General features: G+C 53.3%; 9 protein-coding genes across 9 annotated transcripts; 7 read left to right on the top strand and 2 right to left on the bottom strand.

The window, feature by feature from the left end:
- Positions 1-559: 559 nt before the first annotated feature.
- On the bottom strand, positions 560-1,964 carry N7459_009910 (uncharacterized protein; the record flags this gene model as incomplete). The annotated part of the gene is made up of 4 exons (XM_056949078.1): positions 560-937; positions 997-1,337; positions 1,402-1,681; positions 1,779-1,964. The coding sequence occupies 4 exons, from the start codon at positions 1,962-1,964 to the stop codon at positions 560-562; spliced, it is 1,185 nt and encodes a 394-aa protein (XP_056796303.1).
- A 918-nt stretch (positions 1,965-2,882) lies between these two features.
- N7459_009909 (putative GPI anchored cell wall protein) lies at positions 2,883-3,638 on the top strand (the record flags this gene model as incomplete). Its single annotated transcript, XM_056949077.1, has 3 exons — positions 2,883-2,977; positions 3,042-3,190; positions 3,259-3,638. The coding sequence occupies 3 exons, from the start codon at positions 2,883-2,885 to the stop codon at positions 3,636-3,638; spliced, it is 624 nt and encodes a 207-aa protein (XP_056796302.1).
- A 781-nt stretch (positions 3,639-4,419) lies between these two features.
- On the top strand, positions 4,420-7,250 carry N7459_009908 (ribonucleotide-diphosphate reductase subunit RNR1; the record flags this gene model as incomplete). Its single annotated transcript, XM_056949076.1, has 3 exons — positions 4,420-4,438; positions 4,571-4,728; positions 4,803-7,250. The coding sequence occupies 3 exons, from the start codon at positions 4,420-4,422 to the stop codon at positions 7,248-7,250; spliced, it is 2,625 nt and encodes an 874-aa protein (XP_056796301.1).
- A 2,712-nt stretch (positions 7,251-9,962) lies between these two features.
- N7459_009907 (RlpA-like double-psi beta-barrel domain-containing protein) lies at positions 9,963-10,778 on the top strand (the record flags this gene model as incomplete). The annotated part of the gene is made up of 1 exon (XM_056949075.1): positions 9,963-10,778. One exon carries the CDS (start codon positions 9,963-9,965, stop codon positions 10,776-10,778), a length of 816 nt encoding a protein of 271 aa, XP_056796300.1.
- Positions 10,779-12,344: 1,566 nt separating this feature from the next.
- Positions 12,345-13,157, bottom strand: N7459_009906 (uncharacterized protein; the record flags this gene model as incomplete). Its single annotated transcript, XM_056949074.1, has 1 exon — positions 12,345-13,157. The coding sequence occupies one exon, from the start codon at positions 13,155-13,157 to the stop codon at positions 12,345-12,347; it is 813 nt and encodes a 270-aa protein (XP_056796299.1).
- A 1,966-nt stretch (positions 13,158-15,123) lies between these two features.
- Positions 15,124-15,596, top strand: N7459_009905 (uncharacterized protein; the record flags this gene model as incomplete). The annotated part of the gene is made up of 2 exons (XM_056949073.1): positions 15,124-15,133; positions 15,184-15,596. The coding sequence occupies 2 exons, from the start codon at positions 15,124-15,126 to the stop codon at positions 15,594-15,596; spliced, it is 423 nt and encodes a 140-aa protein (XP_056796298.1).
- Positions 15,597-17,058: 1,462 nt separating this feature from the next.
- Positions 17,059-18,439, top strand: N7459_009904 (uncharacterized protein; the record flags this gene model as incomplete). Its single annotated transcript, XM_056949072.1, has 3 exons — positions 17,059-17,076; positions 17,126-17,322; positions 17,389-18,439. 3 exons carry the CDS (start codon positions 17,059-17,061, stop codon positions 18,437-18,439), a joined length of 1,266 nt encoding a protein of 421 aa, XP_056796297.1.
- A 403-nt stretch (positions 18,440-18,842) lies between these two features.
- N7459_009903 (uncharacterized protein) lies at positions 18,843-19,482 on the top strand (the record flags this gene model as incomplete). The annotated part of the gene is made up of 2 exons (XM_056949071.1): positions 18,843-19,050; positions 19,349-19,482. The coding sequence occupies 2 exons, from the start codon at positions 18,843-18,845 to the stop codon at positions 19,480-19,482; spliced, it is 342 nt and encodes a 113-aa protein (XP_056796296.1).
- A 30-nt stretch (positions 19,483-19,512) lies between these two features.
- N7459_009902 (uncharacterized protein) lies at positions 19,513-21,976 on the top strand (the record flags this gene model as incomplete). The annotated part of the gene is made up of 6 exons (XM_056949070.1): positions 19,513-19,948; positions 20,007-20,483; positions 20,559-20,751; positions 20,808-20,957; positions 21,011-21,498; positions 21,555-21,976. 6 exons carry the CDS (start codon positions 19,513-19,515, stop codon positions 21,974-21,976), a joined length of 2,166 nt encoding a protein of 721 aa, XP_056796295.1.
- Positions 21,977-22,113: the final 137 nt, after the last annotated feature.

Genomic DNA, 22,113 nt, shown 5'->3' with positions numbered 1-22,113 from the left:
TGGCGTTCTGGTAGATGATTTAATACTGATGAAGCAATTACATATATGTACATGCACGGATACATTTAGAGCCTTGCCTAAACCCAACACCACGACATACTACATAGTATCATGGATTGATCATCAAACGCATCACTCAACTGATCTCCGGGTCCACCATAATTTCTCACATCTTCTCAGAGTGGCTATGCAGCTCATGGGCCGGAATCTTGGAGGCAAACCGTGCTTCGGGCTGTCGGTAGCTTGTAGCCCATGTCTGAGCGCAGCTTGGAGGGGTGCTGCATTTCGAAACCTGTGCCGCATGGTGCTATCTTGAGCACATGTTTAAAGACCGAACCGGACCTACTCTGACTTTGTAGAGGAGAGCCATGAATGGGCTGCGAATGCAAAGAGGATGACACCTGTTCCTGGAGTGTATAAAATATATCGTGTTGGGCCCTGGAGCGGCTCTGGCGATTTCTTAGCTTGGAATCAATGAATTGGCTATATTCATCGAGCTAGATCATGTAGCTAATTCAAAGTGAATGAAGCCAATAGTTGATTTGCTTAGGTTCATCCGTCATCCACAAGGCTTACAAAGCAAATCAAGTGCTTCATCTGCAGTAATGCGGCTGGAAGGTAAGAATCGTATCAATCCTTGGGTCACTTGCAGCAAAGGTTTGAGGCTTGGATCATGCACACTGTCTTCAAATTTCCGTTCAAGCTTCGACACTTGGCAATCTTTGAGCAAAGTTAGCAGCAGATTTAACAGTATCCAGGTGTCCATTTTCTTGCCTTCTTCAACCTCAAGATCATGGCGAGACGCCGCCTGCATTGATTTCCACTTGGACTCCCATTCAGTCGGTAGACTCTCCACAAAGCCAATCATTTGGAGAACCAAAAATTCATCCTCGCCAAGATACCAGAATGGGTATGTTGTGAATAAGAAGGAATAAATCTAGAGTTGAGAGCTCCGTAAGTACGTTTTCGCGCAGAAAAGGAAACACGGCAACCTACCATGCATCCTGTACGCCATAAATCGACGCGATAATCAAAGAATTTCGTGAAAATCGTCTCAGGAACCCGCAAGGTACCTGGCTGAGCCAGCTTTTTAGGCTCCTCGCCTTGTAGAAAGCTCTCTCCAAAATCGAGAAGTCGAATGTCTTCGTCGTCCTCGTCTATCCACTCGACCCACTCTGCTGCCTTAACCAACTGTGTTGGCAATCGTTTCTTTAATGGCGTGTCATCTAGGCGGGCCAGCGGTTCGATTTCGGGAAATCCTAGAAGTTCAAAAAGTTGCTCCTCGGTTGTGTCCAACAAACTCGTGCACGTAAATGCGATATTCCGACCGCTGATATCTAATGATAGGTAAGTATAATTGTACCAACTCGCGAAAAAACTGCCGAGGAAGAGAATTCTCACCACCATGACACATGCCGGTACTATGAATAAACTTGACAGCTTTCAAAAGCTGCGTAGACATCCGCATTATGGTTTCCGCGGAGAGTTCGTCTTGGCCCCCATGGTAGTCTGCGAGAACTTGATCAACGGACGGGCCAAGCAATTCAAATACGAGGCATTGGTGAACTCCGTTGGGACCCTCGTGAGTAAAGAAATCAAGCAGCTGAACAATATAGTTTGAAGCAAGACTCCCTTGAGAATGCCTCTCAAGATGCTTGAAATTTTGCAGCTCTCGTGATACCTGCGAATCTGCGGTCATGATCTTTAACGAGACCCATTGGTTTCGGCTGGCCAAATAATTAGCTGCGGTGCATAGGTTTTTAACTCCATTGTTAGACTAACACTTCGTCCTTCGCAAGCCATACTGTGGAAAAGCCACCCCATCCTAGCTTATGACGTACGTTGTAGCGACCATTTTTGAATGTATCTCCAAGGTTGACTGGATGATAACCCCCAGGCCGATATCTTGATAAAGTCTCTTGAGTGTAGAGTAGATTGCTTTGGCTGAATATAGATAAATCCATATAGTAATGTAAGGCGACCTGGGAGGCACTCTGGGAAATGGCGCAACCGAGAAATCGTGACGCGGGGAAGATAGAAGCGCTTGCCAAGACTTGGCTTCAGCTGATTGGCCATTGGCTAGTTATAGTTGTAAACCGCCTTGAGAACTCATAGCTACCTACACGATAGCTTAAACATTGTGGGAAGATTGACTAACTTAAGAAACGATGCCTAGTGGCCCCACGAGATACTTGTCATTTGAATTTTTAAGGTTGTCAAGGACTGACTGGATTAAAAATAGACTTGGCTCCCGGTTTATTCCACGGTGCTCAATGGAGGCAGCATTAAGGTTTGGCCACTGTAACAAAAACAAATGTATCCGACGGAACAACTAATCCATGACTTTCGGCTATAAAAAAAAAATATTCAATTCCATCGCTGGCCATTTTAACCATCCCCCATGGCGGTTAATTATCCTCTCTGCACGGCTAACTTCGTCTCCAGCGGGAAGGTAAGGGCACAGTCCCTGGCACTAGCCTCGGTTGGGGATATACTGTGAGACCCGCGGGAAAGGGCCATAGAGTGTATGGTCCAATACTGCCAGTGCAAAGTCTCTTTGGAGTGCATGGCGCATACTGGGGGTACTGGGACCCTGGGACTCTGTCAGTCATGAAACGGCCCAGGACATCCCGATTGGGCGAGACGAAACTGCACTTCCTCCGGGACCCTACGACCTTGTTTCTTCCCCGGTACCACTTTGGAATCCGCTTCGATCTTTCCTCTTCGTCACTCTTCGTCTTCTACTTTGCGGCACTTTCTCACTTCAATTTCAGTCGTTCTTTTGCATCTCCACGGTCTTTACTCTACACAACTCCTTTAATTCGCTGCGCGATTTTGTCTTCGATTTCGGTTTCTTCACTTTATCTGTACTTATCACCACTATGTTGTCTACGTCGACTCTCGTCCTTGCCTTCGTGGCCCTCACCAACCTCGTCGCGGCCGGTCAGACCCCGGCTTGCGTCGTGTCCGTGATGGGGTAAGTCCCGCGATATGACTGGGATGGCATGAGAATCGCACGGGGCAGAGCTGACAACTGACAGCAACACGGCCAACCCGGCCGATCTCGCGGGAATTTGCGGCTCGGACCAGCAGCAGATCCAATCGAGCCTCCAGAATGCCTGCGGAGACAAGGCGCAGACAGCCATGAAGTTCTTCGTCAACATTTGCAACGAGGCCGGCCACCCAGTTGGTAAGGATCTTCGCCCACGTTGAGTCCTTTAGCCTCATCAAGCAGTTCGAAGCTCATCGATGTTTCAGCAGGGATTTCCACCGCCACGGCTTCCGCTGCTCCTGCGACTGCCACTGGCTTTGTCACTGCCGTCTCGACAACCGGCCCGGGCACCCCTGCTGGCACCGCTCCTGGCTCGACTCATCCAGCTGGCACTCCCGCCGGCACTCCTGCTGGCCCTCCCACTGGACCTCCCGCTAGCCCTCCCGCTGGCCCTCCTGCTGGCCCTCCCGCTGGCCCTCCTGCTGGTACTCCTGCCGGTACTCCTGCCGGTACTCCTGCCGGCCCTCCCGCTGGCACTTCCGAGGTTGTCGCTCCGGTATTCACTGGCGGTGCCTCAATTGGCCAGCAGTTCTCCACCACTGCTTTCGCTGCTGCGATGTTCTTCGGCGCTGCTGCGTTGCTGTGAGAAGATACCCTAGGCCAATATGTTTGCCATGTGATTTTCCGGATGTGTTGATAGTTAATTTGCTTGGACATGCCGCATGTTACCTGTTCTCATCTACCGTCCTCCCTCCGGACTGGCTATACTTTGCACGATCTAGATGATTCGCTGGCCACTTCGTTGGAATCGAGATCCTCACCACGTGAGATTTTAGAAAGACAAATCGATTGCTTTGCTGCTTGCTCCCCTCGCCCCTTTATTCAGTCATGAGTCTCTCCGATTCGACAAGACTTGCGTGCAAGGCAAGGAGGCCGACGCTCGGGGCGGTGTAAACAGAACCGGGTCCATAGCTGAGCTCTGCATGACGGCGGTACGATGCGGAGCCTCTAGCAGATATACTTTGGTAGTGACTTTGTTCCTCTAGGCTTCAGCCGGTTGCCTGAGCACGGAATGGCAGACTCCGCTCGGCGCAAGCAGCCCCGATGTCATTCGCGCCGGACTGTCGCGTCCCCACGTGACTCGCGCGCTTCCACTATTACTCAGCACGGTAAGCAAAGGGAACCGGATCAGGCCAAACACGAAAATTCGCGAGCAAAAACGCGTCTGCCCCGGCGACATCAAATATCCTCGCCCCTCCACTTCTCTTCTCTTCTCTCTATTCCCTCTGCCTCCTACCCTCTACCCTTTTCTCCACTCTGCATCACCCTTTGTCTTTCATCCCATTCTCTTGTGCTTCAGTTCATTAATACCCCTTCGTGTCTCTTAATCTCCTTTCCTCTCACACCCGCACAAAATCACTTTCAAGATGTTCGTCTACAAGAGAGGTACGCTTGATTTTCCCCTCCAGACCAGCCCTCATCACTTTGTTCACGGGATGCTCCAACCCCTCTACAATGGAAATGATTCCTGGTCTTGCCACCGAAGTTAGGACACGCCACTCACGCGACTTGCTACAGATGGACGCAAAGAACGTGTGCAGTTCGACAAGATTACTGCTCGTGTGTCGAGGCTGTGTTACGGCCTCGACCCCGAGCATGTGGACGCTGCTGCTATCACCCAAAAGGTCATCTCTGGTGTCTACCAGGGTGTCAACACTATTGAACTTGATAACTTGGTATGCTCCCCCCTCTCATTCAGAACAAACCCCTCGCCCTCAATTGAATGCATTTCTGACCTATCAATGCAAAGGCCGCCGAGACTGCCGCGTACATGACTGTGACACATCCCGACTACGCCATCTTGGCCGCTCGTATCGCCGTGTCCAACCTCCACAAGCAGACCAAGAAGCAATTCTCCATGGTCATCTCTGACCTCTACCACTACGTCAATCCAAAGAACAATAAACCCGCTCCCATGATATCCAAGGATATCTACGAGACCGTCATGAAGCATGCAGACGAGCTGAACTCGGCCATTGTCTACGACCGTGACTTTAATTACAACTTCTTTGGCTTCAAGACCCTGGAGCGTTCATATCTTCTGCGGATCAACGGCAAGGTTGCCGAGCGTCCCCAGCACCTACTGATGCGTGTCTCCGTGGGTATCCACGGCGAAGATATCGAGAAGGCTATTGAGACCTACCACTTGATGTCTCAGAAGTACTTTACCCACGCCTCGCCCACCTTGTTCAATGCTGGTACCCCGCAGCCGCAGCTTGCGTCTTGTTTCCTGGTTGACATGAAGGAGGACAGCATTGAGGGTATCTACGACACTTTGAAGACCTGTGCCATGATCTCCAAAACTGCTGGTGGTATCGGTCTGAACGTTCACCGTATCCGCGCCACCGGTTCCTACATTGGTGGAACTAACGGCTCCTCCAACGGTATTGTTCCCATGCTTCGTGTGTACAACAACACCGCGCGCTACGTCGATCAGGGTGGTAACAAGCGCCCCGGTGCCTTTGCCATCTACCTGGAGCCCTGGCACTCCGATGTTTTCGAGTTCCTTGATCTCCGCAAGAACCACGGCAAGGAGGAAGTCCGTGCCCGTGATCTGTTCTATGCTCTGTGGACCCCCGATCTGTTCATGAAGCGGGTGGAGGCCAACGGCGATTGGACCCTCTTCTGTCCCAACGAGGCCCCCGGTCTCGCCGACGTCTACGGTGATGAGTTTGATGCTCTCTACGAGCGGTACGAGAAGGAGGGCCGTGGCCGCCGCACCATCAAGGCCCAGAAGCTGTGGTACGCTATCCTAGAGGCTCAGACCGAGACCGGCAACCCCTTCATGTTGTACAAGGATGCCTGCAACAAGAAGAGCAACCAGAAGAACCTGGGTACCATCCGCAGCTCCAACCTGTGCACTGAGATCATCGAGTACAGTGCTCCTGATGAGGTCGCAGTCTGCAACCTGGCTTCCCTTGCTCTGCCCACCTTCGTTGACGCCGCTCGTGGCGAGTATGACTTTGGCAAGCTGCACGAGGTCGTGCAGGTCCTTGTGCGTAATCTAAACAAGATCATCGACATCAACTACTACCCCGTTCCAGAGGCCAAGAAGAGCAACTTCCGTCACCGTCCCATTGCCCTTGGTGTCAACGGTCTTGCTGATGCATTCCTCGCTCTGCGTCTGCCCTTCGACTCTGCCGAGGCCAAGCAGCTGAACATCCAGATCTTCGAGACCATCTACCACGGTGCCCTGACCGCATCTTCGGAACTAGCCAAGGAGTTTGGCCCATACGAGACCTACCAGGGCTCCCCCGTCTCACAGGGCATTCTGCAGTATGATATGTGGGACCGCACCCCTACTGATCTTTGGGACTGGTCTGCGCTCAAGACCAAGATCGCCGAGACTGGTGTTCGCAACAGTCTGCTTGTCGCCCCTATGCCCACTGCCAGTACCAGCCAGATCCTGGGCTTCAACGAGTGCTTCGAGCCCTACACGTCGAACATCTACTCGCGCCGTGTCCTTGCTGGTGAGTTCCAGGTGGTCAACCCCTGGCTCCTGAAGGACCTGGTGGACCTTGGTCTGTGGTCAGACAACATGAAGAACCGTATCATCGCCGACGGCGGTTCGGTCCAGAACGTCCCCAACATCCCGGCTGACATCAAGTCTCTGTACAAGACCGTGTGGGAGATTTCTCAGCGTTCCATCTTGCAGATGGCTGCCGACCGTGGTGCCTTCATTGACCAGTCTCAGTCGCTGAACATCCACATGAAGGAGCCCACCATGGGCAAGATCACAAGCATGCACTTTGCCGGCTGGAAGATGGGTCTGAAGACTGGCATGTACTACCTGCGTACTATGGCTGCGTCTGCTCCTATCCAGTTCACCGTCGACCAGGAGCAGCTTAAGGTCGAGGACACCAACGTTGCCCGCGCCAACTCTTCATTCAAGAAGCGTGCTGTCGGCGCTGCCTCATCCGCCTACTCGGCTGTGCCCCGTGCTAATGGCGCTGAGGCCGCCTCCGCTTCGGTCAACGGTGGTCCAAGCCAGGACAGCCCGCGTACTCTGGTTGCGGATCCCATTGCTGCTGCCTCTACTCGCGAGAACGGTCTGCCATCGGCCGAGGCCAACGGCACTGAAGCCCAGACCGAGGATGCCGAAGGCGAGAGCGAGGAGCGCGACGGCGACATCTTCTCGCAAAAGGTCCTGCAGTGCAGCATTGAGAACAAGGAGGCCTGCGTGATGTGCCAGGGCTAATCAGCTCTGCTTCCCTTTCGACGATTTTGACGTTTTGGAATTCCCTCCTCGCACCTTGCTCTGTGTGATTTATGTACCTATATTATGAGATGGATGGTTTCTTTCCTTTGTTTTGTTCTTGGTGGTTCTTCTGGGCGCATATTCAGATCATTTCTTGTATTTCTTATGCCACGGGCTAGTTCAATGACGTCTTGATGTTATCCATTCTTCTAGCGTAGTCACCTAACTATCTAGATGAATCCTGTAGGCGTCAGGCTTCCGCTCCTCCGCCCCATACCCACAACTGGCTCTCCATTCCTCCCGGAACCCGCCCCGATATCAATATCATTCTGCAGGAAATTCTTCATCCGGCCCCGCTGGACCTCGCGGGACCAATCAGCACTGCCGGACGGGGGGATCCCACTTATCTGGTGATGGTACGCAAAATGCGGACCTGGCACGGAGGGAGGTTATTCTTTCATTTCAGTTCGGGTCAGTTCAGTTCGCAGCTGTTTCTTCAGACTCATATTTCATCGCCCAACCATCGTGAGACGGCCTTGTACCCGCCCCAATAAAAGGGCGAGGGTTGGTCATGGGGTCCATGAGTGACTTGCAAGGCCGCCCGTGATGCTTTGGCACGTCGGATTCTTCTTTCGGGAATTTTCAGCGCGAGATTTCTCTCCTTTTGTGTTATGTGCAGGGGTGGTCGAGTCTGGATACGTCGCGGCTTTGATCCAGGTTTCAGGGCTCTAAGTGGGCCTTGGTAGAGTTTTTCTTTCGTTTCGTGGTGGTTGTAGACCTGCCACTCTTCCTTTGTTGGGTTTCATTGACGGGGATTCTTCCATCGGGATCAGTTCGACCTCGCAGGATTGATTACAGGTACTGTGGTTACCAGCAGGATTCGAGTTGGTCGAAGACAAAGCGTGGACCGAGGCCAATCACCGTCCACAGCGCACATCCGTCAGGCTACCTGGTGAGATCTCACATTCCCGAACGACCCTTTATTCCCGCGGTCGATGATTGAAGTTGACACTGCGAGGTCCAGCCCCGTCGGTATTTTTCGTCTAGGCGTAGTAGTGCTGTCATGCAGCTTCAAGGTCCCGCCGTTTTGATTGCACTGCGTTCAACCACGGTCGTGGTCGCTGCTTCTGGGGAGATCGTCGGGTTGAGTGGGCTGGGTGGATCTGGGATTGTTTTTGTGTGTTGTTGGTAGTGCTGATTGGCCTGTGGCGGTGTGCCGAAAGGCGTCCCGGTCTGCCGGTTTCCCCTATTTCCCTTTCTTTCCTGCGCCAGTCCGGTCTAGAAGGCGCTGCGCGGCGATCGGAGTTGTTTCATATTGCCAGCCACGGCGATCGGGGGACGTGGGTTGCACATGCCAGGACACGTCGGCGTCTGTGCTGGGTGGTCGGTTTGATTTGGCAGTGCCCAACCGGTCTTCATCCACGTCCATGCTGATCTGTGTTGGCGCGCGCGGGGGCCTGAGACCGACTCCGGTGAGCACAGCAGGCTGCCCTTGACACGTTTACGAGAACTTGTTTCTGGAATCGGTATCTCGCGCGATAGCTGAGAGGGACGGCCATCACCGAGATTCGCGATGTTGCATTGGCGTGACAGGGAGGATCGCCACCCTTAGCCACTCCTTGAATAGAAGAAAAGAGCCCACACCAACGTACCAATGGCGTATGGTTAGGGCTCAGTGACAGAAAACCCCCAGGGCCAGACCGAGCACAATCATTATAATGTGACACGCGCAACAATTTTCAGCCTGGATGTGTCGACTCCACCGAGCCACTGTGTCTCTTCTGCAGGCCGTCTGTGTACTCCGTCTGTACGCCAATCTGCCAGTGAGCATCCCAGCTGGGCCGCGGTGTCTCATGGGATGCGCCAATCGTGGGACTCCACTAGGGACCCGCTGTGCACAGGTCGAATGGAATGCCGCAGCGCACATCAGCGCGGTGAGGGACCCAGGAGGTTGAAGTACACATAGTGTACTCCATCACTCTGTACACCCAGAGTGATCCGATCGCCTTGGCTGCAGCATGGACGTTGAACGAAGATGGGCTGCGATTCAGGAGTCGGGGGCAAGGATCGATTAAGTCGGGGAGATAGATTAAAGAACTCCAGGCGCTCGCAGGATCGGCTGCTTTAGCCGCTCGCACTAGTCTAGAAGGGGAATTCGAGGCGTGAAGACGATGACCGTACGTGTACGGTATTCTCCAACAGATGTACAAGTTCTCCCTTCTTCCCCTGCGCCCATCTCTACTTCCAATCAGCACGCTCAAATGCCTCCGGGGCCTCCGGCTCAGGTACCCAGCAATCAGGAGGGTGTTCCTGGCATTGCAGCCACCTCACTTAGGGCGGTAGTGCATGGTAGTGGAGGACGACCGGAGGCGAGGAAGCGCAGTTAATTCGTTTCATGTCACAGGGTGGGAGCTGCAGTGCTCCATGGGTTTGCAGTGGACCCTTGGACTGGTGAAAGCCGTCGGAGAGGGATTTGGGTTCTCACGCCGTATTTAGACACGCCTTCCCCCATCTCTCCTCCTCTCCTTCTCCATCCAGTCCCTTCCTTGGCTTTCCAACCCACACCCACACTCACATTCCTTTGAGTGTCTTTGTTGCTCTTTCATACTGCTGTGCAGTGATCAGTCTTTAAGCCTTGAAACTCGCCCACCTTCGACTCTCTCTCAAAGCACAACTCACTTCCTGCGTCGACTCGACTTATCAACCCATCCAATGGCTCCCATCACCAAGACTCTCGCCATTGCGAGCGCACTCTTTGCTATCTCTGGTGTCGCTATCCCCGTGGACAAGCGTGCCGTCGTGTGGGAGACCGTTACCGACGTCGTCTGGACCACCGTTGATGTCACCACCACGGTCTACGCCCAACCACCCACTACCACTCCTGTCGCCGCCGTGGAGACTACCCCGGTGGCCCAGCCCACTACTTCTACCACTACCACTTCCCAGGCTGCGCCTGCCGAGAGCACTCCAGCCTGGCAGGCCGAGGAGAAGAAGGTCGAGCCCCCTGCCACTACTAGCATCCCGGCACCTGCTCCTGTGGCCACCGAGCAGCCAACCACCTCGGTCTCGGTCGCCCCGGAGCCCTCTGTCCCCGCTGAGCCTGAGACCACTTCCGTTTGGACTCCCACTACCTCCGCTGCACCTGCCCCCGCTGCCACTACGTCCGCTTCATCCGACAGCAGCGGCAGCAGCAGTGGCTACAGTGGCGCCTGCTCTCAGGGCTCCCCTTGCATCGGCCAGCTGACCTACTACGACACTGCCACCTTGGCCACCAGCCCGAGCGCCTGCAACACCGTCAACGACGGCTACAGCGAGTTCGTGCTCGCCCTACCCCATGGCATCATGTCGCTCGACGACTGCGGCAAGTCCGTCAAGATCACCTACAACGGTGTCACCAAGACCGGGAAGGTCGTCGACAAGTGCATGGGCTGCGACAACGACTCTATCGATCTGTCGCGTGCTCTGTTCGGTGCTCTGTCGTCGATGAGTGCCGGCCGTGTCAGCGGCGCAAAGTGGTATATCGAGTAAATGCGCCGCGTCGATCGCGCGCATGCTCTTGCGGCGGGACATCTCTGGTAGAATGTTGGATCAAGCACCCCGTCTCTGACATGAATTTTCATTTATCGCTTATCTTCGCTTCGTTCCGGGCTGGCAGTGGAATGATGGAAGCATCTATGCGTTTCCTATGAATCGTCCATTTTGAAGCGTCTATTTGCTTCGATCCTTCCGTTCGCCATCCAGTCAGGCCTCTTTTTATTCTTGCATTCTCTTACCAACCCTCATTTTTCCACCGCGCGCCCCCAGTGGGCAGCGCATTTACCATCTTTTTGTTTCATGTTCATAGAATTGCTTTTTCCTCTTCGGAGTCTTGTGCCAATACTACCCGTGATGGGCCCGCTTCATCGAACCAAAAAACACCTCCCAATACTGGCTCTCCCAAGCAACGCCATCGATCAAAAGTTCCCATGGGATGGTTTCTTCAGGACTGGTTTCGAAGGAGACATCCCTCATGCCTTGCGCGGGAGAGCCGGTGATGAGTCCAACGACGACCACGCTTCTGAAATGAACGCCAGTGCACGAAATCAACGTGATGCACGCACGCGGAATCAGGATTCCCATGCCTGCTCGTTATGGCTCTTGAGTTTATCGAATCAAGTTCGTTTCTTTGATCCCTGAGTGTTTTCTCTTTGTCTAGCGTAGCTGTAGGCAGCTATTGGCATAGCTATCCCTACAAGTAGTTAGGTTCCTACCTGTCTCCAAACCAACATACCCACTGCCGACCAATCCGCCGCAGATCCCCTTCGTCGTGGCTGAGACAATGCCACTGGTCCAATGAGATCTGGTGCTGGCACGAGGCTGGGTCTACTATTGCCGGCGATCTGGTCTCCCTTGCCAGGAGCGCCGGCGCGGGTTCAGCATCGCCACCTGCACATCCGCATATATTATGGGGTTACCCCTTTTTCGGTGCCAGCAGACACTATATCCGACAGAGTATTTGGCAGGATTTACTCGGGAGTTACTTGAGAAGCTTAGTTTGTGTATACTTGTTTACATATGCAAACAAAATCCCGCTCGGAGTGTGATGCATATTATCAATTCCATCCCGATCGTGTCGTATGTGCTGCCATTTAAGCATTCTGGCCGTTGTCTCGAAGTACAGAGAATTGTGTATGTATGTACATATATGTGTGTACTACTACATAACTAGTGAAGAGGGAGGTGAAGCTCAAGGCATCCTGCTCAGGGACAGGAATCGATCCAGGCAGGAAATAGGGCCAGACAGTATAAAAAGGCTGGGCAGTCGGTTTCCTGCCTTTATGAGTGCATGCTAATGATGTCTAAACAGGAAACGGAAAGATACGAAAAAAAGAGTATTATAAGAATCTATATGCAACGATCCAGCCATGCCATGATAGAATGATAGATATCCGACCAAAACCTGTATCTAACCTGAAATACAAGATTCCCACTCTCAATCTACGCCAACTCCCATGGCTTTATGATTTCTTCAGACCTCCCTGCTAGTTACACTAGGTTTGAAAGCATAAGAATACACCATTCAGAAAGGGAAGTAAAGACACCCAGCAACCCAAGTCATACTAAAATGTGGCTGTGGAACACAAGGCGCGCACCTAACCACAGATTTGTGATGATGCTTAGTTGGTTACTTAACGTCTTGACGCTAACCCTTTGATAAACCATGGCATGTGTGAGCGCTTTTGTGTCCGCCGGGTTCGTCCTGAAAGACTGGATCTTCACCACAATCGATCCTTTCAAGCGTTCTTCAATCAATTCTTTGATAGCATCTGCCACCGGCGTCCAAAAATACGTCTCACCACTTTTGGTGGTCTTGGATTCCCGGGTCCAGATGAAGGCATCTGTGATAGGATGGGTCATGGACTCTTGGTTCTGGAAGGCCTGAAAAGCCCCTTCGGAGCACCCATTAATCCCGAAGAGGAGTAGCTCGATACCCCCAAAGCCTTCAGTTAGCCTGACTTCCTGGACTAAATCCTCTCGAGACTTGGCCCGGGTGGAAGAGCCAGCGGTCTTGACTTCGCCCTCTTTCCCGAAGATTTCATCCAAATAGGTCAACGGAATCCCCAAAGTATAAATCCCGGACATTGATATAAACACCACCATAGTTTCCCAATTGACGTTGTGGTATTTTTCGGCATATGACTCGACAGCGTCGGGGAAGGTTTGGGAATCGTCGTCAGGACGATCTTGAGCTAGAACCAATGTTTTTGTGGTTGGGCTATCCCATAGTTCTTGCGCTTGGAGCACACGCGGGCTGAGTATGTTCTCGGGAGCATTCGACCGCATGTGAAGGTCACCTGGGCTTGTGGGAGGAGGCAAGCCTTGAACCACTGAGGCTATGAACAGCAGCGCAAATATGACGATATCCATAGCGGTGGAGATGGCAAAAAAGAGGACATGGAAAAGGTGGATGGAAGAGAGGCAATCCGTCCAGTTTCAAGTAATGTTTCAAGTAATTCTACTCCATTCGCAAACCCTACGTCGACTAGTAAGGTAAGTCAAACCCCTTTTAGATTCTTATTTCTGAAAGATCGGCATCTAGAATAGAACCCGCCAATAACTGAACTGTGAGGCTCCCTGAGATTTACTCGACTTGTAGGCTATGCTAGATATAGTAATCTTGGAGCCGCCTGGCAGATGTCAGGTCTCGCAGAATACTATGATAGGCACTAACCGTGCCCAGTTTAACTATACCTATTCGGGTGCTCCATTCGATGGCGCGGGTTGGGGCGCCACACGGAACTCACAACCAACCTGAATAGGATACTTTTAGCTAGTCGACTATTCATGGCTAATTAAGAGCAAAAAGTGATGGTGATAAAGAGGAGATAACAGGAACCGGCAGAGATCGATTGCAAAAGACCGCCCTCGATCCTTAGAAGTGAAGAATAGTCCAGGAGGATATATTCGTAGCGCGCTAAATTAAGACCGTAACGTAGCCAGACTGGTATCTGACCGGGCTAGTTACAGTAAAATTAGATCAAAGGAATCTACATAGTTATCTACCGGCGCGGCAGGTTAATATATGCCCAGGGCGTGTACTAGCTGTGATCTAGAATGGGCTTCAACCCGTTACAATTAGTTCATTGAACCAATCTAATTAGCTCATTCCTTGCGGGGTCATATACGACAACTAGGAAAGAAGGGATCTGCACATTTCTGTTGCAGATCAGATCCAAGAAGAAATAAGGATGGGATCAGACGCCAGCAGAAGGGATCGAGTCATGGGCGCTGGGGAGAGAAGGGAGGAAAAAGAAGCTAAAAACTACACTAGGCTAAGTGGAGAAGGCTGCTTTTGGCACTACACTACCGTCAGCATCTGCCCCTTGGCTTTTTGTGAGAAAATTGGCTGTTCACCTTTTTATGCCTGGGCGTGTTGGGAGGATAGATATCTACTTCAGTGCCGGGCTCTTGGAACAATTCAATTGCTTAACTAGCAGATGGGATGAGAATCTTAGTATTGATCTAGCGTTAGTAGGCACTGGTCTCGAGATGCATCGAGTTCCTGGTACCGCAGCCTCTCGTAACAAGTCTGTCTTCTCCATCTTACCCACCCTGTCTTTCAAGGTATGGCTGGCGTGTAGCTTACAATTAAGCCAACAGACCACTATATCGATCTCTCCAGGATCGATCACCCAGGACCAAAGTAGAAGTAGCATCCATAGTATAACACGAGGCACAGCTGCTCAAGGAGGTGCCATGCTTGGTTGAGGCCTCCGGTGCTGTTGATTTAAATAGGTGCCTGCGAGTGCGACGTCCTCAGCTGTCATTGTCTACCGCAGACTTGACTCCTGCGCAGATCAACCAGTGCTATTTCTCACCTGGGCAGTCGCACTGGACGAATGCTGACTTTGCAAGTTGCCAGCAACCTTGGAAACATACCTATCTGTGCCTGGGCCTGGATGATGATTCCCGTGTTTCCCAAGCTGACTCTAACGGCAGATTGAACGTAGACTTTGGTTCGACGCGAGTTCTTCTCTCCAGCCATCTTATAATTGCCTCTGGAGGCAATCGGGGATACACTCCCGGTGTAAGCCCAGCATCTGTGTAAAGTAACCTGCATTCAAATAAGAGTGAGTATAATTCCAAGGTCGCCTCGATTCAGAATAGATGTCAAAAGGAAGGCTTGGTGAGATGGCAAGGCCTCATCTTCAATAACCTTCCATGTGGACGACCGAATAAGTCACCAATATCGTGGACTCCGAGGAGAAAGCTCTCCGCTGATCTGGAAGGAAGCAAGACTGGCAGTGGAGCGCCTGAGGCAGCCCTCTCCCTGAGCTTCACCTGCGGTCCTTAGCTCTCTTTTCCTTCCCTCTCCCCCACAAGACATCAATCAATGGATGTTTGTCAGTTCTGTTCCCCTTCCTTATCGAATACGCTTGCTCTGTGAAAGTAGATGACACGACTAACTCCGACCATTATCCCCAGCGTGTGGAGGCAGAGTTCATCCGACCAAACCTAGATCGTGCTGACAAGCTTGTCCCAGAGTTAGTCCCAAGCCGACCGTACCGACACACGGCCATTGCGATGCAGCGCGACATGGAGCATCATGACCACAGCCTCGCGTCGCCGTTGCTGCTCACTCCCATGGTTGGTGATGAAGGCGCAAGCAGACCGAGAAGATGGGAACGGGGCCACCCATTGCGCAGGGCTAATAGATACGAAGATCAGGCCTCGCATTGTTTATTTTTGGCCACGACCACGGGAAATCCGATCAACTGTTGCTCAGGGAGGATTCGAGCGAGCCGTGTGGTGAACACGGCCGTCGCGTCGCCACCGGGGGCGGACGCTCGGTCGTTAACGGGCTAGTGTTAGTCGAAGCGGATGAGACGGTGTATATACAGAAGTATATGCCCGTGTCGAGTCCACGACCGCCCCCTGGTCGAGGCTCTCGGAGTCTACCGATCTGACCAGACCGATGTTGCGCAGTTGGTGTCGGGTAAGACGTCGTCGTGGTCATGGACCATCTCCAGATCCCGAGCTCCGTCCGCGAATCCTGCGATGCATTATTGATGTGCCCCGTGTGATTTTGTGCACGACATTTACGTCCCGGGGAGGGCAATTAGACGGTCATTATCATCCAATGTCCGGTGGAAGAAGGAGCATGCGATCTGGTCTGGCCCCACGGCGTTGATATCGGGGCCAACGCTTCTGGTGAGAATAACTTCGGAAGGTCCTCTTCCTCACGTCATCCCAACAGCCTTGCGCACCAGAAAGAAAAAGGCCCCCGTGGCGATGGGGACCGCTATGTGGAATTATATACAGAATTCCTCCCAGTGCAGTGATAGGCGCGCAATGTGCGGGGACAGCTGGTGTCCGGTGCGATCCTTTTCCCCCCATCGGTCACCAACAGGATCACACTAAGACCATGGCGTCGAGATAGCTCGAGCACGGTTAGGTCAGGATCCCTCCACCGACGGCTATACTTGCACCAGATCCGGACTGCTCGCACTCCTAGCCTCCGTCGGGACCCGTCGTAGTTGCATTATGGCCCCTTCCAGGAATCCGGCCCCCTTCGCGCTGGGAAGCCAGCCGCGCAGGTCTGACGCCTGCGCGGACGGTCTCACCTCGGGAAATTTCCACACTGGGGCTTCAGTCGAGTACTAACGTGAATGGGGCAGTACGTGTGGAAAGCTGTGCCAGCCTGATGGCGGAATGTGAGTATCCAGCGCAGGATGTGCTTGCGTATTGTATTCGGAGATGTGCTAATAGGGTTGACCGCAGTAATCACCGGCCCCAAAACCAGAGTCAGATTAATTAATGATTCTGATCTCGCAAATGGCAAATGTAACCCAAACGCACAAACGTTCAGAGACGAAAAGAAATCCCCACCGGCCAGTTGGAGGCGGCCATTGGGCGACCTGCGCAGCTGAGGGCCGACCGGCGATCGCAGTGGCGCGCACCAATTCCTCGAATCAACTCGACTCACTCGAATCACCCACGCAAGGTCGAGCCTCCCCGCCTTAATGATCCCTCACCTGAAACTAGGCCCATCGTTGCCACGCATGGCAATTTGCCAGGCACAACAGGTCCAGCGGAGGCTAGCCTGTTTCACCTCCTATGCCGCAAGGTGCCCACTTGGGCGTGATTGGCCCGATGCGCTGGATGGTGGTGTTCCTGTGCCTGAATCGTATACTTCCTCCTCGTCTCCACCCCCCCAGTCCACATAAGTATATAGCTGACGGCCCCCGTTGCTCTCGGAATGTTTTCTTCAGCAAGCTAGTCTTCGGTCGCATCTCGTGCTGGGCACTCTTTCCTCCCCTCCGTCACGATGTTCACCCTACCCTTCGTGAGTGGTGCCTCTATACTGGTCGGGATGTATACTAACCTCCACACAGATCTTGGCTGCTGGCAGCCTCCCCCTAATTCTTGGGGCACCAGTCGCGTCCAATGTTTCTGGCTTGTCCGCAGATGTAGGATCTGAGCACTCCCTCAAGGAACGCGGCAGCACCACATATATCACGGTTTTCGGTGGCAACGGAGAGGTCAGCAATGGGTGGCCCGAGGTCAGCGCGTGGGTGGAGTTCAACCAGATGTGAGTGGGCTCAGATCTAGCAGCCTCTGCATGGTGTATCGCTAAACTCTTCTGCGTCCGGTGTAGGTTTGACAACAACAAAGATGAGATGAGTAAGAGCTGTGCCCAGTGGGGCGTCGAGAACACTCAGCCCTCGGAGATGACCTCGATCAAGAACCACGTCGAAAGCCTGGCCTCCAGCAGTGGTGTCGACAAGCGGGTTATCTTTGCTGTTATCATGCAGGAAAGCAACGGCTGTGTTCGTGCCCCGACCTCCGACAATGGCGCGTCCAACCCCGGTCTGATGCAGAGCTACTATGGTACCGGCTCCTGCAACAACGGCACGGTGCTGACTCCCTGCCCCGACTCGGTGATTGGCGAGATGGTTGCAGATGGCACCACGGGCACGAACGGTCTTCAGTATTGTCTGAACAGGTACGGCGGCACCGGGAATGTCGCCAACTACTACAAGGCCCTCGTTTGCTACAACGCCGGCAGTGTCCCTGCAGATGGGAACCTGGGCCAGAACACTGCGACCCCATGCTACGCCTCTGACGTGGTCAACCGTCTCCTCGGCTGGGACACTGGCCCCAGTTCCTGCACTTCTGATGTTGTCAAAACTCTGACCAGCAGCCACTGGAGTGGAAGCAGCAGCAGTGGCAGCGGTGACACTGGCAGTGACACTGGCAGTAGCAGCAGCTCAAGTGTCGCATCCAGTGCTAATCCGGCCGCTACCTACCAGCCTACGACCACCTGGCCAGCCGCAGCGACTACCACAACCTCGAGCACCTCTGTCTACACTCCCCCGGCCGAGGCTGAGACTACTACCCAGCCCGCCTGGACACCGACGGCCTCTGCTCAGCCCGTCTGGACACCGACGACAACCAGCTCGACTGTGGCCCCCGCTGCCAACACCGTTGTCCCCAGCGCGGCGTCCGGCTCAGGCTCGGCTCTGCCGAAGTACCCCTACGCCATCTCCTCCTGCCAGCAGTACACCGACGTCGAAGAAGGCGATTACTGCGAGAAGGTCGAGTCCCAATACGGCATCACCCTGGCCCAGTTCCTTGGCTGGAACCCGGGTTTGTATGGCTCGTGCAGCAATCTCTGGAAGGGATACCAGTATTGCGTTAAGGCATAGACTACGTATAACTCTTCTCTTATTCTTCGTCATGGGTCCTCTCCCTCCGTTGATGGCTGTGCCTCCTCGAAGGGCAAGGGTGAACATGACTTATTTACAGGAAAAACATACATGTCTGTCTTGGGGTAAGGCAGCTGGCGTCTGGGGCATGCCTTTGGTTAGGCCGGACTTGATCATTGCCTGCTAGCCAGCATGATTTCACAATTGTTTATTGATACCATATGCTGCATGGCTATACTATGAAACTTATGCATTTCCAATCCTCCGGTCTCGTAATTGTAGGAGTTCCTTGTTCCTACTCGATTCCGTACATGATTGCTACCAGCGCCAGTCATGACTGTCGATCTGCTTTAAACCCTACCTATCTTAGGACTACCTGTGCATATTCTAGTTCTGGCACCATATGAAGTCAAACTTCTACAAGGAACTATTCTCCGACCTGCATGCATCATGCAGAGATGGACATGCTTCCCGGCGCCAGGATACCGATAACGAGTTGGCGCCAGCGCCAGCGCCTAGTGTCGTCGCCTTATTCGCGTTCATGACTCGCATCAGCCGATTCACTCGAGTGCCGACTGACTCGGGATATGCAAGTCATGCAAAGTTAACTAGTTAGTTACATATAACTAGTTGACTATCCCGAGCCATGACGCAAGAGGGGCTAAAGCGATCTGCAATTTAAGAATCGTCAATGTCACACGAGTCCGCAACCTCGGTCTTCCCATTTGCTGGCCGTGTTATGTACATCGTGGCCAATGGGGACGTGTACGGGCGCCGCGATTGGATGTATAAGAGGTTTGCTACTGCTAGTGTACCCTTGCGGGATTACCTAGAGACAGGCTATAGACTGGTAGTAATGTTGGAAGATGTGATCGATATCACTGGGATAACTGACTATCTGACAACTAGAGGGAATACACAACCCTGAGTCAGGGGTGAACCCATCCGGCCGTCCCGCGGTGACCTCGCCTCTACCCGCCCGATCCCCGCGACGCAACCCAGATATCCCCGACACCCCCGGCCAGAACCCGAACCCGAACTAGAATCCAAATCAGAACCCGCAACAGAGCTCAATGGCTCCATCCGAAGAGCTCGACCCTGACAACGATCACACACCCCCGTTCAAGCGCCGGCGCGTCGCAGTCGCCTGCGATGCGTGCCGGACGCGCAAGTCCCGCTGCGACGGGACCCAGCCGCAGTGCCTGCAATGCCGCGAGTTCGGCTTCGAGTGTGTCTACACTCCGCTGCGGACGACGACGAACGTCATCGTCAAGAAGGATTACCTGCACGGCCTGGAGGACCGGGTCAAGAAGCTCGAGGACACGCTGCTGAACGTCCGGGACGATCTGGATGGATTGGCGGCTCGGGTGGACCGGACGGGGCCTGTCGCGAGACGAGGCGAAGATGCATCACACAGCGCTGTGCCTGCGCCTGTGCCAGATATGACAGGCACAGCGACCTCGGGCCGTGCAATGACGCTTGCCGACAAAGAGGACTCGGGGTTCTTTGGTAGGCTCGATGGTTGGCGTTGCATTCTGGCTCTGGGTATGTGCTAAGAGATCACTAGGCCCGTCGTCGCATGTCGCATTCCTGCGACATCTGTCAGAGGCACTTCCCCGACAGAAAGATATGGCTTTGCACGGTGCAGCGGAAGGCGGCGTTGTGAGCGCATCGCGAGCTCCATCTGCGCCGGGCCGGGCATCTGGGCCAGACCACCGACCGCAGGTCGATATCTTTGCCCTGCCTGGCAAGTCCGAGACGTTGGAGCTGATCCAGCGGTATTTCTCGAATACGGGTCTTTTGTTGCCGTACATACACCCGCCCGTCTTCTTGGATACGTATCACCAGATGGCACGGGAGAATTTCACCAAAGGGCGGAGAGTTTGGCTTGGCTTGTTGAACATGGTTCTGGCCATGTCGTCTATCACTGCCGTGCCAGGCGGTGCCAAAGCGGATGTGCGGGCTGCAGGCTCGGATGTCTTTTATCAGCGTGCTATGGGCTTGTGTGGAAGTGAGATGCTGCGTGGGACTTCCTTGGAAGTCGGTAAGAGCTCCTAGGCGACCATCCATCTGGATTGATTTCGGGATGAGGTGCGAGGCTGACTTTGTGGTTGAATAGTCCAGTTTCTACTGTTGACGGCCCAGTACCTGCACGGGACACAGAAGTCTGTTCAGGCATGGACTGTGCATGGGCTGGCAGTTAAAGCTGCTCTTCAGCTTGGATTGCACTCCCGCATCGCCTCCAGGACATGCTCGCCACTGCAGCACGAAACACGCAAGCGCACATGGTATGGCTGCGTCGTGCTAGACAGGTGAGGATAGGAGCCGTGAATTCTTCCGTGTTCGAGGGATAACACTAATCTTGCAGAACCCTGAGCATGATGCTTGGGAGGCCGCCAGCCATTCCAGATAGCTATGTCAAGCTTGAACTGCCCTCAAAACAAGGGGCCGAAAAGTCGTCTGCATTTGCACTCGGCGAAACATCCATTCTCAGCCTGTGCTTCTTCAACTCAACAATGTAAGTCGCCCCAAACATCGAGACGATGCCATCAAAATTAACATCCGTGACAGCACTCTGTATAAGCAGCTTTGGAACGTTCTCGATGTCCTATATGGCCAGAATCTCGCTTGCGACGCACCGCCATCTGTCAGCGAAACAGTGGCCCACATCTTCAGCATGGAGCAGCAATTATTCTCATGGGAGCGATCGCTCGAGCAGCCCTTGCAACTCATCTCTACTGCATACCTCGACCGGATCCCCAGAGAAAGACCCTCGAACTATCAGTACTACACCTGGAAATTCCGGGTCATTCTAACGCTCCGCTATCTGAATCTTCGGATGCTACTCCACCGACCGGTCCTGGTCAAATTCATCACCGCGGGCAGGTCCGCCGAGTATGATTCCCAAGAAGCCAAATTACTAGATCAGATCGGGAAGAACAGCATGCAGATCTGCAGCGAGTCTGCGATGGCCATCATCGATATCGTGGGCTGGGTCGTCTCGAAACCAGACTGGAAGCAGAGTCTGCTAGGTGCTTGGTGGTTTTCGCTCTACTATAGTAAGAAATGCCGCAGCTCTTCCTTTAAAATCCCATGACTGACTGATATTCCCCAGCTTTTAACGCCGCGCTCGTCATTCTTGGCGCTGTTAACTCGTCGACGGTCACTGCGCACGCCACCAGAATCCGAGAGTATTCCGGCCGCGCGGTAATAGCTCTTTCAAAGCTCGAGAAAGGGAACCGTTTAGTTGACCGGTGTCGGTACTATCTTGAGCAGTTGAACGAGATCATAGTCGGGCCTGGTCAGTCTTCCCAGCGTGATGAAGTATGTAAGGGCAGAGCTGACACTTGCGAAACAGATTATCTAGACGAACTTGCTTCTGCGTCTCCGAGCGTGGGAAATGCCCCGAATCCACTGTCTGCTGGTGATCTCGGTTCGTCGCCGTTTGAGATGGGGGCTGGGGAGTTTATTATGGACAGCGACCTTGTTGCTCTAAGGGACTGGCAGCTTGAGAATGCAGGCTCAGTCGTTGCTTAAAATATGGAAAGGGCAATTTTCACGCTAGATGATTCCGAGGGATCGGAGACTGTACAATTAGTGTTGTACTATGCAGAGACAGGTACATATCATTGTCACTGTCACTTACATCTGAATCCCACCTATGTGGCATGAAA

The sequence above is a fragment of the Penicillium hispanicum genome (genome assembly GCF_028827665.1).
Source record: "Penicillium hispanicum strain IBT 35686 chromosome Unknown utg000008l_segment0_segment0, whole genome shotgun sequence".
NCBI lineage: Eukaryota > Fungi > Ascomycota > Eurotiomycetes > Eurotiales > Aspergillaceae > Penicillium > Penicillium hispanicum.
The sequence above is the reverse complement of the archived record's forward strand: the minus strand, read 5'-3'. Positions and strand labels throughout refer to the sequence as shown.